The sequence below is a fragment of the Hipposideros armiger genome, unplaced genomic scaffold (assembly GCF_001890085.2).
Source record: "Hipposideros armiger isolate ML-2016 unplaced genomic scaffold, ASM189008v1 scaffold_197, whole genome shotgun sequence".
In the NCBI taxonomy this organism is placed as follows: domain Eukaryota; kingdom Metazoa; phylum Chordata; class Mammalia; order Chiroptera; family Hipposideridae; genus Hipposideros; species Hipposideros armiger.
Genome location: NW_017731547.1, coordinates 654,501 through 669,975, shown reverse-complemented (window position 1 = coordinate 669,975; position 15,475 = coordinate 654,501). Strand labels below are relative to the sequence as shown.

At 34.4% G+C, this 15,475-nt stretch overlaps 1 protein-coding gene across 1 annotated transcript in view; it reads left to right on the top strand.

Moving 5' to 3' along the window:
• The window catches only part of LOC109388440 (dystrophin), a 1,592,311-nt gene that overhangs the window by 923,060 nt on the left and 653,776 nt on the right, over positions 1-15,475 (top strand). Inside the window, exon 31 of the mRNA XM_019653146.1 lies at positions 15,254-15,364. Within this exon, the coding sequence (XP_019508691.1) occupies positions 15,254-15,364 (111 nt within the window). The remainder of the gene's footprint in view (positions 1-15,253; positions 15,365-15,475) is intronic.

Sequence of the window (15,475 nt, the reverse complement as noted above, 5' to 3'; positions counted from 1 at the left end):
CTGCATAAAATATTGGATTTACAGGTCATGGTTATAGTGCAATTTCCGTACAGTGAATCACCATTAAATTTGTGCCCAGAGCGTTGGTGGACGTAAGAGCATGGGCTAGTTTACCATACTAAGTTTGGCCAAGAAACTCCCTGAGATTATGGGGCAGCATACAGGTAATTTCGATAGGCTTAAAAAGTCCAGAGCAGAGGGTTCCTCGTTGACCATTGTCATCGGGGATGAAGAAAGTGCAGTTTAGGGGAAATCTAGTAGTTTCTCACTGGGACAACAAATGTAAATGCTCTCTTAAATGAGGGATAATAGCAAACACACTTGAGGATTTTAACCTCGCCAGTATATGTGTTTCTTCAAACTTACAAAAGTCTAGTCAACTTCTGTGTCATGAACTTTTCGTAAGATTTCCCAATTTGAGTGATATAAATAATGTTATTGGCAGGCTTTAGAAAAAAAGCATGACAGGACTGAGAAATTGTTAGTCCGCTGAGAAAACCTACGTAATTATAAACTAAAGGAAGAATAAAACGGCTTCTTTTTTTTTTTTACCTAATGACGTGAATTTGGAGGAATGTTTGATTAAAGACTGATCATAACTTTCTGCATGGGATATAAAGAAAATTTCGAACAGTATACATATTAAATGTTAACATTAGCAATTTGTACTCTAAAATATATAAAAGTTACTTTTTGAGAACTGTAGAATAAAGCTGTGAGTAGCATATTTGAGATAAGCGAAAGTATAATTTTGTCTTAGGAAAAAATGGGAGCTTTTAGAGAAAAAAAATCTTGTTTAGTTGAAAAGGTTATAGTATGGGACCCTGAGTGTTTTCTTTCATTTAGGTATGAATGCAGGATTCTGTAAACATGAATATAACATACTAGTTTATAGTAACATAATATAAAGTATTTTGTTTGGTTTTCTTAAATAAAAAACTATAGCAAAAGTATTATTCACTATGGCAGTTTAAAATACTTGCAAATTACAGCATACAGGTAAATTAAGCAATTTCAAATCTACTTGAAAAAAGAGATTTTCGAGCACTAACAAGCTGAAATCCATTTTCTGTGCATTTCTGGTTGCACCTGTATTTTCAAGAGAGTTCTTGGCTTTGAACTCCCCAAATGGCAATATACTGGAAAGTGCAAACTACCCGAAAGCTATCAAAACATTCTTGTCCACAATTTTATTTTATGATGACAGCAAGTGACTTGTTTCTGGAACAGTTATCAAGTACTCAGATTTCCTTCAAGGACTTTTCCTGAAGCTCGATTTTAAACTCTTTTGTAAGAAACAAGTAGAGAGTAAAGCGGTTGTTTGTGAATTAAGAACTTAAACTTAAGCACGGTGTGTCAGACAAAGAACCCACAGAGAATACCACCAAAATGACATCTTTCTAAGTATGAATCATGGGATCTAATTGTCATGCTTCGTATTAATTAAAAAAAATGTGTTTCTTCCACTTTACATAAAAGTTCATTGCTAATTAAAAGATTAGCAGGCTTAGCTTTCCCTTTTCAGAAATTGAGAACTGGCTTTAATACATCACTGAGAACAAGGCAAAATGAATGGCATTACCGTATTTGACCATCTTAAATATGTGCTCAGATTTCCTGTCACAAACTGGCCACATATATTTGTGGATGTCTGACTCCACCGTGTGGCGTATTGGCAGTTTTGCTACTGAAGTGAAATCTGTTAATAGTGCCTTTTTCTGTCTTTTAAGATTGTCTGAAATTCTCAGATGTAAATAATTCTCAATATTAACAAAACGTATGCAATGCATAAAACTTTCTGACAGGTATGCTCTTATTATATATAAAAGTCGATGGAGATCAAAATACTTCCTTGCATTATATTTGCTTTTATAATTCTAGGGCAGGAATGAGCTTCCCACTGCTTCAGAGTGTTAATTGGTCAGTTATCTGCCATGATTAGAAAACGGTGTCTTTTGACTCATTTTACTGTGTTTTATTTAGTGACATAAGCTTGCAGGAGTACAGCTTAGCTTGTAAGGCAATAAAACTACATACTGCAAGAATATCAGAGCATATATTGACCTTAGTATTTTATTTCAAAAAGGGAGAAGGTGATGGCAGAAGAGTAAAAAGGGGATCATATATATGGTGATGGAAGAAGAACTGACTCTGGGTGGTGAACACACAAGCACTATATAGATGATGTATTATAAAAATGTACACTTGTAACCCATATAATTTTAGTAACCATTGTCATCCCAATACATAAAAAGAAAAAACAAACACTTAACCAAACCGAAATCTTAGATTGTATGACCACACTATCAACTACCCATTGTCAGCCCATTTAAAGAGAGATTTTTAATTAAAGTACAAAATCAAAATGGCATCTTATTGATTCAAATAGAGTAAAGCAAATGGGGAAAACTCTTCTAGTACAGAAATTTATCTTCTAGGTATAGAAATCAGAAACTTAAGAACTATTTCAAAGATAGTAGTATGATTAAAATATAAAAACTGTGAGTATTGTTTCGAAACAGTGTTACAGAATAAAATTATCAAATTGTATAAATGCAAAGAAACACACGGCATGAATATAGTTTACTCCTTCATTTTCCTGAAGAACATACTAAACAATAGAGATTTAGTTTTAGCACCCACGGTCTGGAAGCAAAAATCCATGTACCCAGGCTGTATGTATCCCAGGCCAACACTGTCAGAATCTCTGGGTGGACTCAGTCATTGGAATTTTTGGAAACTCTCCACAGTTATTCTAACATGTAGCCAAGGTTGAGAACAACTTTGGATAGTGTACTACTGGCAATGGCTGAATTGATTTAGTCTTCTTTTTTTTCACATCATACTTCTTACCACTCTTTGATAAAGATTCTCAACTATGACTGTGTCAAGATTTCAACAAGAGGGAGTCCCGATAGAAATCAAACTACTGGTGACTTTCTCTCCTATTTTGATGTTCCCCTTACTTTTATGACAAATGGGTGAAGGTAGAAAGCATAGCTGGCAACTCCTGCATGAACAAATTAATTTGGACAAACAGAATTTTCAAGATGGGTCTTTGAAGATAAACTCGGCTTGGTTTTCTTGTTCCCCCCCCCAATTCCACATATATTAATGTCCAATTAGCTTGGATGTGCCTCGAAATCATTGTAGGAGCTGTTGTAACTATGTCTAAATAGCTACTTAAATGTCTGTAGTTCTTACAGTTACAAAGATCCTTCAATCTGCACTTTTTTCCTTTTCTAGTAATTTCATATTTTGAACCTCCGATATGTAAGAGCAATCCCACATGGGTACTTGTTGAAATGCTCCAGATCGCTATGCGTTGATGATGTACATTTTATAGAGGACACATGATCCTGTTACTTAGATTACCAGGAGAAGGGGTGGGGCCGCCTAGTGGTGATTGCAGTAGCTACACTCTTCAGTTTCTTTTGTCTGGCAGATTCCTGATCCCATCTTTTTGCAATCTCATGTCCCACATAGTCGATTTATGTGTCTGAGCAAAGCAAAAAAATCGAACAATTTAGGAAACAAGCAAATTCTCATCGAAGGAGAGGATCTCCTAATCAAGATAGAAAAGTCCTGTATTTCACTCAACAAACTAGGAATTGGGGGTATTCCAGGTCCACTGCAGATCAGATTTCTTCCTTCCATCTTTTTTTCCTGCCATTGATAATGTGGCCAAAACTGAGCATCCGTTAATAGAAAAGAGGGCTCTTCTTTTGACTAAAGAAAAGCAGTTAATTTAAGCTGATTGCATAAGCCGTACATCAAAGTAATTCATAATGGCGGTCTTCCTTGTGTTCATTGAAGCTAAATCTTCTAACTCGCTTTAAATATATTTGACCATATTTAAAGGTATGCATTTCAAACTATCTAAATCATTGGCCTAAAAAGACTCAAATGCAGATTTTGGTCTATCAGACAAAGCTTATGATTTCATTATGGAATAAAAAAGACTTTTATAGTGTAAATAGGCACATTTGATTGCCAAATGACTCAGAACAATCTAACTTTACGGCCTACTTCACTGATTTATGAATTAGACAGTATAAACCCACATTGGGGAATTCATTCGGGATTCATGTGACAATGAAATAATTTAACCACAGAAGAAGAAAATGGAGAACGATTACAGAGATTTGGGTTCTAATAGTAAGCCCCACATAGCCGTGGCAGAAATATTTTCTTTTCGTTTTACTCAGCAATTTAGATATGATGGTAAACACAATGCAATTCATTTGAAATCTGTCCTAACATTGGAATGCTACCTCGGTGTGTTACTATATAGAACTGATTACACCCCGATTTTAAAGTGCCTGGTATTGTTGTTTTGACATGGTTAATAGTGTGGGAAGTAATCACAAGCAAGAGTTGCAGAAGATGCAAAAGGTTATAAACATGCCACACACCATTGACTGTACTTGGAAACACTGCACAGCATCATGTCCTCACAGGATGTATAATGATAAGGAAATGGGTGTCTTTCGTGTTCTGAACTCAAAAGTATACATCTTCTGTCTGCAATTACATTATAACATCCTCTTGTGAAAATCTCTGACAGAGAAGTTACGAATCTAAAATGGACACCCAGATGACACTTGTCATAGCACGCCCTGTTTTTTTTTTTCCTTTTAGCATTTATGACTATCTGAAACATTCTTATTTATTTTTTTGGTTAGTTTTTTGTTGTTTTTCCTGCCTACCTCCATTCCCTACACACCCCAGGTCAGTTACAAGAGAGCACACTGCCTAGCAGGTCCTCAGTAAAGATATGGCGAAGTGATTCAATTTCACCAAGATTTAGTCACTAAATATGTGCCAGGCAAATGTACCAGGAACTGTTAAAAAAAGAAAAGTGGACAAACCCAAAATGGGCTTTGCCGTCTTGCCATTTATAAAATAGCACAGAAAAGAAATGGAACAGGTGGGGGGAGATATAAAAGGGTAAAGGGGATCAAATACGTGGTGATGAAGGGAGGTTTGATTTTGGGTGGTGAACACACAATGCAATATACAGATGATGTATTACAGAATTGTACATCTGAAATCTATGGAATTTTATTAACCAGTTTCACCCCAGTAAATTTAATAAAATTTACTAAAAAAAAAAAATTAAAAAGAAAAATGAAAGTGAAAGATTTGCTGGCCAACCAAGTTTACCATAATCATCAAGAACTGTTTTTAAATGGAATTTAATATTATGACAACATTTTGTCATAGTGCTTTACAATGCTGCCAAGGCTTGGGACTTTAGAAACACTTCCAAAGCATTTTGTAGTACACAATAAGATTTTTCACATGAGGAGGAATGATTAATGGAGAGTACGTATTCCAGCCTTTCCATGTATTACATACTTTTCATGGACTGTGAGTGTGAATGGTGACTATTTACAAAGCATCCATATGATTTTATTTGATCATTACAACAATGTATATATATATATATATATATATATATATATATATATATATATTGTGTGTGTGTGTATTAAGAGAATATTTGAACAGCCTACATTAGTGATTGGGGGTGGGGATGGGGAGTTTCTTACTGCAAATGGACTCCCAAGATCATTTGGGACGATAGAAATGTTCTAAAAATTAAATTGTGGCGATGGTTGCACAACTCTAAATTGACTAAAATTCATTGAATTGTATGGTATGCAAATAGTACCTCAATAAAGCCCATTTTAAAAGGCACTATTTAATAGAGAAAATTTCGAACAGTATATTTAAAACATATTTTCCAGTTACCATCAGCGTTTTCACTCCACTGTTTTTATGCATAGGAAAGTGAAATGTGAGGAATTTTGTTAAATAACCTGGATTTAACTTACATGGTGGATATTTATCACTGAGAATACTTATGTTCACTATAAGATCTTACATAGTAATATCATAATGTTTCATTGTTCATATTTTAATACATTTAATGGATTTCATTTCTAAAGTATTTTTAAGGAAGCTGGCACTTTTACTCAGATCTGCTTTCTCCACTTTGATAATTAACTCTCTATCAAGCAAAAATTAACCTACAATGACTACAGGTCCCCAATATTTTTATGCAGTATTCCAAATTTTCCCCAAAGTTTTGTCTCTTCAATTATCTTACTTGAAAGGTAAAAAAGTAATAATTGCTTGAAAATGCATGTTTATAATGGGCTGCTGCCTTATCATCGCTATTATCATCATCATTGTTATAACTAAGAATAACATCAGTTCTCAGGTGTATTACAAGGAATAATAATTCCATACAATCTGTCATCAAGTTTCCTTCCAAAAATTTACATGTTGTATTAACCTTCTGGAGATGTATAATCAACCTTTTGTATTTCCCAAGTTTAAAAGTTTACCCCAAACTTAATAAACCACAGAAACTTGTTTTTGCAGAAATCTGTTTATATGCCATAGAACTCATGTGTCAAGGAACAGTGTTTGGGAAACACTAAAATAGAATATTTTCTTTATATCACTCCTCCCTCCATTCCTATCAGAGTAGTAGGAAGAGGATAGAAGAAGATGGTCATCAGTTAATTTCGTTTTTTAAATTAAATTTAGTGGGGTGACAATGATTAGTGAAATTACATAGGTTTTAGGTGTGCAATTCTGTAATACATCATCTATATATCACATTGTGTGTTCACCACCCAGAGTCAATTCTCCTTCCATCACCATTACCCTCTTCTACCAAGTTAATTTCTTAAAGTTCCTAAAATAACCCTCCACGACAGTACTTATAACTGAGCTAAGTCAATAGGTAAATTGATTTTGGTGACATTAAAATGTTTGCCATCATTGCATACATTTACATACAGATACACACAAGTAATTTTGTGTTATATACAAATATGTATGTGTATATAACATTTAACTTAATAAATATGTATTCAGAGTTCCAGTATACCTCACAAACTGGAAATAGCCTCTGGTCAAGTTGTTACACTATAATAAGCTCTTTGGCATGTTGTATATTCCTGATAAAAGTAAAAACTTCTCCATCTGAAAAAACTTAATTTGTAGGTAATGTGCTTTTTAACTCGTCTAATTAACTTACAGGGATTTCTTTTCTTTCTTTTTTTTTTATGAACGGTAATAAAAAGCTGTGTGGATTTTTTTTTTACATTTTTACTTACTGAATTATTATAAAGTATAATCTGAAACTTCGAAATTATCTGCCCATGGTTATAATTACATTTTTCTCATGTTCTTCATATTTTAAAAGTATAAATTATCCAAGACCCTTTAGCACATTTTCTTCCTTTGATTTTGTGAGTATTTGTTATACATGGCCATTTCACTTCTCGAGGATACAATTTCAAAATTGCTTACGTTTAAAAATGACTAATCTGGCAGTGTAACATTTCCCGATTAATAGTCTCAATGTGACATCTTCTAATATTTTTCTCTTTGAAATAGTCTAGTTATTTTCTCTGGAATCATTTTATTTGACATCATCATAAAAGCTCCAATAATTATTTTGTATAAAGTTTCCTTTATTCCATTAAATACTTTAGACAGCTGCAGCTTAATTTTGCTCACCGTTTTCTGTCATTCATTTGATATATGAGAATGGTCTGATGAGGTAAATCATGATAAAAAGCCCTGCTCTCTGCTCAGTTAATTGTAAAGTGCTATATTGGAAATGTCATTAATGTTTGATTGATATTTAGTTGCATAATTTACCCTTTTATCATTTTTAATGGAAAAGTGGTTACTTCTATTTCCATTGTTTTTTCCTACTTTCAATATATATTGGTAATTAGGGACTTAATTACTGTATTGTCAAATGTCTTTTTTTCGTAATGGCATGATAATATAATTTGCTTTATATATTTTACTTTTAAGAAAAAAAATCTAGTGATCCCGAGAGGTATTGGAATGAGAACTCCTATTCCAAATCAGCAGCCCCTGATTCGCTAGTCCATTTCATTTTGCTTCTGTGGGAAATGACTGATTTTATATGAAGCCAGGCTGACAACTTCACAAGACCAGTTGTTTGTCTTCTTCAAACACACATCCTGGTCAATGTATATTTTAGGTGAAAATAGAACTCACATTGTACATCCATTAGATCTTACAAATCTGGTAGCCAAGTATGGAGATCCTTTTCCTTTGGATTAAATTTTCTGTTCCCAATGTTTTCTTCTACCATATTTGTTTTTTTTTCATTGTCTGATCATAATGTCTTGAGAGACAATGTAATGTTTGTCTTTTTTATTAGAGGGATTTTTAAAGAGGGGATTGTCCATTCTGCATAGAAGTTTCCATATTACTCTTATTTAAACAAATCACTTATCAATTTCACAATAAGCCTGCCCGGAAGTGATACGCGTTGTTTTTCTTTCTGTGGTTCCAGAATAATATCTGATGAGATCAAATAGAGTAGGTGCTAAACAATCTCCTAAATATAAAATAAAAATGTAAGGGCCGGCTGAGTGGCTCAGTTGGTTAAGAGCTTGCTCAAGAGTTTGAGCTCTGAGCAACAGCGGTTCGAGTCCAGCCTGAGCTGAGCAGCCGCTGAGCTGCCAACAGGTAGCAGGATGGCTCAGCTAAAAAAAAAAAAAAATAATAATAATAAATAAATAAAAATTTAAAAAAATAAAAATGTAATGTCAGTTGAAAGTAAGAATTGTGGAATTAATTTGTAAAGGTACTAGCTAAACATAAGTGTGATTCATGAAATACAACTTCTTAAAGTAGAATTGATTGGAAATATATATCAGTTTTTCTCATAACTTTAATGAATTGAATTATTGTTACTAAATATATTCATCAAGTGTATTAGATAGCTTCCCCCAAATCTCTTTGTGTGAGGTACTCTGCCAAAAAGGGCCAAAGGATAATTTGAGCCAAGAACTGTATCCCTCTTGGATATCACAGTGTATATTCATATGTAAAATATTCTGAGATGTTCTGTAATACAGACACATGTTTATCCTTAATTTCTAAAATATATTTAGTCACTGGGTTCTTTTCATGCATAATTTACCTAATTTATGAAGAAATTTGATCTTTAATCATTGGAACAGTACTTCAGATTTTTCTAGAAATGCTGCATATAAATTATGATAAAATCTGTTTTATATGATATTCAACCATTTTTTTTTCATTTTTTATGGTTTTAGTAGTGGGGACCTTTAAAGAGCATAGAAATTCATCCTTTCACTGGTCTATCTAACTGCTTGAGACAAATATGAACATTTCAGAGTCCATGTAATAATGCTGTGCATTGAGTTCCAAATTGCCAGAGTTTCCTTTCACAAGTTACGTGGTCCTTCTCATCCCCTGGTGACAAATAAAAGTTTAGTTTTTGGTTGTGTGTTTATAAGTCGTTGTTGTTCTCATTGCTTATAAGTCTTAATGACAATGCGGCTCATTTGGGAAGATGTGGAATTTATCATCAGAAGACCTGTGCTTCAATGATCGCTTCAGTTATCTTAGCTTTGTTTTCTAATGCCAAGCTACTAGAGGCAGCTTGGAGAGGCTAGTCTTTTATGAAAAAAAGAAAAGGTATATAAATTGAAAATAGAAAATTAAATGCTGAGTTATAGAAGGGTCTTTGGCAAGTGAGGAGTCCTGAAACTTAAGGTTGAATATCTTCACACTGATTCCTCCTCTAGATAGTAAGTCATTCTTACTCTACGCACACCCAATGTTTCCTTCCACGAAACTGAGCGTATGCATTCTGCACGCTGCAAACATAATCTTTGTCAGCAGGGTGCCACAGCCTGCAATGAGATAGCATTTTCTTATTCTCTACGCCTCCAAAGCCCATTCTCAGCCATATGCAGCTTAAATCATGCCAGTCTCTTAAAATCTTACCAGACTATATAATAGAAATATTTCCTTTCTCTTTTATTGCATAGCATTCGGTGTTCTATTATATTACATCTATTTCTGCTTTGTCATTTACTTATATCTCAATATTCTGTCTCCCTAGAACAAGAGTTCCTTAAGAATAGGGACGCTGGTTTTCTTCTCAGTATGTGGAATTGAGTAGTAGAAGCAGCACTTGTTTCTTGAATTGATATACGAAATACTGTTTATATCTGAATAAGATTAAATGTCTGGTTTGTCTGATAAATACTTGAAAGATGCTTTTATTTTTTGAATCATAAGTTAAGAGGTAGTATAGTTGTTTAAAGGGCATTGTTTGCTACTTTCTAGGTATATTACCTTGGACAAGTCAACCTCTGTAATGAGGATGATGCTTATCTTAGTTTGATTAGATGATTAAATGAACTTATGTGAACTGTTGGTAGGTAAGCTCATGCAGACATCTGCCTGGGTGATGATACTGATGATGGTTTTCTTCAGTGCCCTTCTCTTACCCCTCGAGTGTAAAAGACTAAAGAAATATGTGTATATTTCATTTTCTTCTCTACTGTATATGCCTTGAGTGCTGAGCAGATGAAAGAGTTTAAAAAACATGTAGAGGGAGTGACCGGTGAGCTCAGTGGGTTAGAGCGTGGTGCTGATAACACCAAGGTTGCCAGTTCGATCCCCACATGGGCCACTGTGAGCTGCGCCCTCCCTAAAAGGGTCAACTAGGCCATTGTTGCATGAAAGCAATGTATAACCAATGACCGTGGCTGCTCCCCAATAAAATTTAAAAAACAAAAACAAAACACGTAGGCTGATAGTGTTACAGATCTATTATTTGGGTCTTCTTCTCTCTTTGAATATATTTTTTTAGTTTTCCCTCATCAGTTTCCTTTTACAGTTTCCAGAATGACTATTCAACCTCCATCAGTTTCCTTTAATCTCTTCCTTGATTCTCTCCATTCTCATCCTTAGACACCAAGGGTCTCCTCCTTCTAAACAAGTGAAATATGATCCTGACAATGTATGACTTGATATTTGTGCAAACAACTTGAACAGGTATTTTTACCTATACTATCACATCTCATCTTTTTACCAAAACCAATGTAGTTGTCTACTGCAGACATGAGAATTTTTCCAGATAGGTCACTTACAGATTATGAGAATGCTTCATTGCTGGCTTGTCATTATCATCCTCACTTTAGAAATGAGAAAATTGAGGCTCAGAAAGGTTTCGTGTTTTCCCAAGTGGCAAGTCAGAGCACTGAGATTTAAACCTAGATTTCTCTTTATTGTGTTCTGATTCCCAGGGAGCATCAAGTAAAAAGCATGCCACTTCCTGGCTCTTCCCATCCAGAACGTTCTTTATGTCTTACCTTTGGCTTCTGAAAACGTGGTGCCTCTCATGCTGTCAATGTGATTATCGATCGTTGCTCTTTACTCCATTTCCTCCTGCTTCCCACAGAGTTTTTCCAATCAATTATCTCCTTATATTTTTTAAATGCTTCACCCATTGCCTCCTTTCACATAGCCTTAATATGTCTTCCAGTCTCATTGACCTAAATTTTATTATGTGGAGAGAAAAAAGGTCTTCCAAAATAATGTAAACTATTTTATTTTTTATTTTTTGTGATGCTTCCTCATTCTTAACCAAGCTTTAGCCCTTGAAAGCCTGATTTTTGCTCTCACCATTCACTGATGCAGTTCTATCTACAGTGCTCATTGACCAGCTAATGTGCACTTGCTAGTACTTTTCTTATTTGACCTGTCTCCAAATTGAAATCATTGACTTCTTCCCCATTCTTCAGACTCACATCACTTCAGTTAAGTGGCATCCCCTCTCTTTTCCTGGTTGATTCTCTTGTCCCTCTCTTAGACTGTTCTTTGTCTTTCTTTGCTGCTTTCCTTTTCCCATCACTTAAATTTCTGTGTTACCCATGATTTTCTCCTGGCCCTCCCTGTCTACTTCCTTCTCATATTTGAGTACACTAAAATACCAATTGTACAAATGCACGCTGCTTTTTTGAAAAATAAAACAAAACAAAGAAACAAAAACCACACACACATACATATGTATGTAGCTATATATAGTGAGTAATAAAATACAAATTCATTTCAAAGTATTAATGAATTTATAATAGCATTCTCTCATTATGAATTTTCTTAATGATTAGATTATGTGTTAGTAGTAAAACCGTTATTTGTGATACTGATCAATTTAAATTTTTAAACTTCATCTTCATATTGAAAATACTGGACACTTTTCATTTAGGACATGAGGTTATTTAATGCCATATTCCCACCTACATTCTAGTTATTATATTGGGTTGTCGGAAAAGTCATGATGCATTCTTGCAACAAAAAACATAGAAAAAATACCTCATGACTTTTCCGACAGCCCAACATTTCTGCCATTGTGTAGCCATTCTCTAGGCATTATTTCACTTCACCTAAACTCTTCATGCTGTTCAGTGCCTGGCCCTATAGCATATTTTCTCTCAATTAGGAAGGCTTTTGTTTTTAAGACTTGCATCTCTTTGCATATCCAGTATACTAAACTAAAGGAAAAACAAAAATGAGGGAAGGAAGTTTATCGTAAGGATACAGGGATGTCTCATGGAAACCAAGGGCAAGAATAAAGGTTTGACCCGGGAAGGGACTAGAATCTGTGTTTTGGTTACTTGTCACAGCAATGTATTATTCTCTCCGTGGTTTTGTGGGTTAAGGCTCAGTTGGATGTTTCTCTCTTGGGGTCTCTCGTATGACTGTAGGCAGTTGTTGGTCGGTACTACTTTTGCCCTATTCCGTTGATCTAGGCAGTCAAAGGACCTAGATTTAAAGAGGAGAAATAAACTCGATCTTTTAATGGGGGGGGGTGGTAAGAGGAGCATGTGGTATGGAAACTCTTGTTGCACCTTCTTTGGAAAATGACATCTACTTCAGCCTATGAGTGAAAGCCATCAGTATTTTTGTTCCTACTTCTCTTTTTATGCATTGACTTCTTTCTTCTCTCTTTAGTCATAGCTTTTTGCTATTCCTTAATTAACACAGCAAACTGTGAATTTCAGAAGCACAGCCCCCTAGCATATGTGACACAGTTCCAAGCACCCACAGAGCTTTACCAGACTTTGTCCTGTCAGTTCGGAGGGAGAATCTGGTGGATCTAACTGAACACAAGCATTGTCCATATTTTAATCGTTCATGGCATGGGGGTGGCCAGGGTTATGTGGCCGAGAAATGGTGGTTATTGACTTACTTTTTCAGGGGGTGAACCTTTTCCACCTGAAAAGACATGGCCATCAACCCCCTAAAACATCTGCTATTCCCAGCAATGCTTACTAATTATTCAGTGCTCTACTGTAACATCACCTCTCCTATGACATCCATTAAATTCCCTGTTAAGTGTTATTCTACCCTACATACTCCCATTGAATTTGGTGGATTCTTTTGTATTTCTAGCTCTATGAATAATGTTATTGTATTATGCACTTAGATGGATCCCTAAGCCCCCAAATTCGATGATTCCTGGAGAATAGTACATAGCATTATTTCTTATGCAAGACAGTAATTCAACCAATGAAGGTATTATATATAGTAAAAAATAATATGCATATGCATGAGTCTGCTATTGTTTATTTTATGCCAGAATTCTAATTACTTAAATAATTCATAATTACTTTGCCTTTATGATTGTTAGGATCAGTTTGCTAAGGAATAATATTAAGGTACATTTACAACCTTGTATCCCAAGTAACTCCTTGAATACTTAACCCATTTTCTTGGGATTATTCTCATTACTCATGGCAGGGCTGTAGTTCTCTGCAGTAACTGCTAAGCAAACTGATATTATTTTCTAATAATATGTACTGGAATTGACTCCAGTTGGTGTAAAGTAGGCTATACTAACATACATTATACAAATTAGTTTGCATGAAAATTTTATGGGCGCTCTGGTATAAGTTACCAGTTTCCTCTTCTCTGACTAATTTATGGTAATCTGACAGTGAATGCATTTTAAATTAGAATGATTTGACCACTGGCTGATTTTTGCTAGATCTAGCAGAAAGAAATGAATGAATTTATGGTTTTGGTCTCTCCACACCACAGCAATTGACCTATTCCTGTAACTTGCTCAGAAGAGTGCAAGTTAAATACAGACATACTTTTGAATAGAACTTGATCAAAATACTTAATAAAGAACATATAGAAATATTTGATGGTTATTTAATGTTCAAAAATCAATCTCTGTGATGGTTGCTAGATAATAGGGGGGTTGGGAGAGGGAGGAGAAGGTGAAGGGATTAGAAAGTACAAATTGGTAGTCACAAAATAGTCACAGGGATGTGAAATACAGTACGGGTAATATAATCAATAATGTTGTAAAGATTATGTAGGGTGTCAGATGGGTACTGGACTTATTGGGGATCACTTCATAGACTGTGTAGATGCCTGACAACTGTGCTGTACATCTGAAACTAATATAAATAATACTGAATGTCATATATATATATATACACATATATATATACACATATATATATATATATATAGTCACAGGATATAAAGTAGAGAATATAGAATATAGTCAATGGTATTGTAATAGCTATGTATGATGTCAGAGGGTAGTAGTAGACTTGATGAGCTTATCACTTTGTGAGGGGTATAAATGTCTAATCATTTGTTGTTTGTTGTCCACCTGAAACTAATAATAAAATTAAATTTAAAAAAAACATAGTCATGATATATTGCTATGTAAATTAACAGATGACATGCAACATGATTCCATTTTTACAAAAACATTTCTTTATATGTATAAAAGCAAGACTGGAAGAATATGCATTAAAGTTTTCACAACTAAAAAAATCAATCTCTGTAGGAAGCTGTTAAGTATCCATCAGACAAAAAGCAAGGCCAATTGAGGCATTTAACTTTCCTTTCCTATTTTCATAGTTTCCCTGAAATTTAACTGAAACATGGTACGGAGTGAGTGCAGATCACTATGAAGGACCATTGTCCACACGCAGCTTTCTTATTATATGTTAGCCCTGTCACAGTCAGCTCTTTTAATAAAAGTTAGCTTCCTGTCTTTGGCCAGATCTGAGTGTAAACTCAAGAATAATAGAGTATCAGTTTTACATATTACATATAAATAGATATTTCCTACTGAAAATGATATCTGTGATAGCTTGTTCATTATCACTGACTCAAAAAGATAATTTCTTTTTCATAATAACCCTGTTAGGAGAGAAACAAGTCATTTCATTTTTGATAACTTTTGGTAAGTAAAAACCTATTTCTTGTCATTTGAAAACAGGCTCTATTGTAATAATGTGTTAGGAGAGTTTCTTAATTCCATCTTCTTGGAAAGTGGGTTTTCTTTGCAATAACTTGCAGAGCATGCTGACTAATAATGCTGTCTTCCCAACAGAAAATCCAATCAGATTTGACAAGTCATGAGATCAGTTTAGAAGAAATGAAGAAACATTACCAGGGAAAGGAGGCTGCCCAAAGGGTACTGTCCCAAATTGATGAGGCACAGGTATGTGTTATTGCATAAACCAAGGAATTCGTTTTACTTGGATATTAAAACATAGTCTATATTAGACAACTTGATTATTAGTAAAATTGGGATTGAGGGCATTATTTGAAA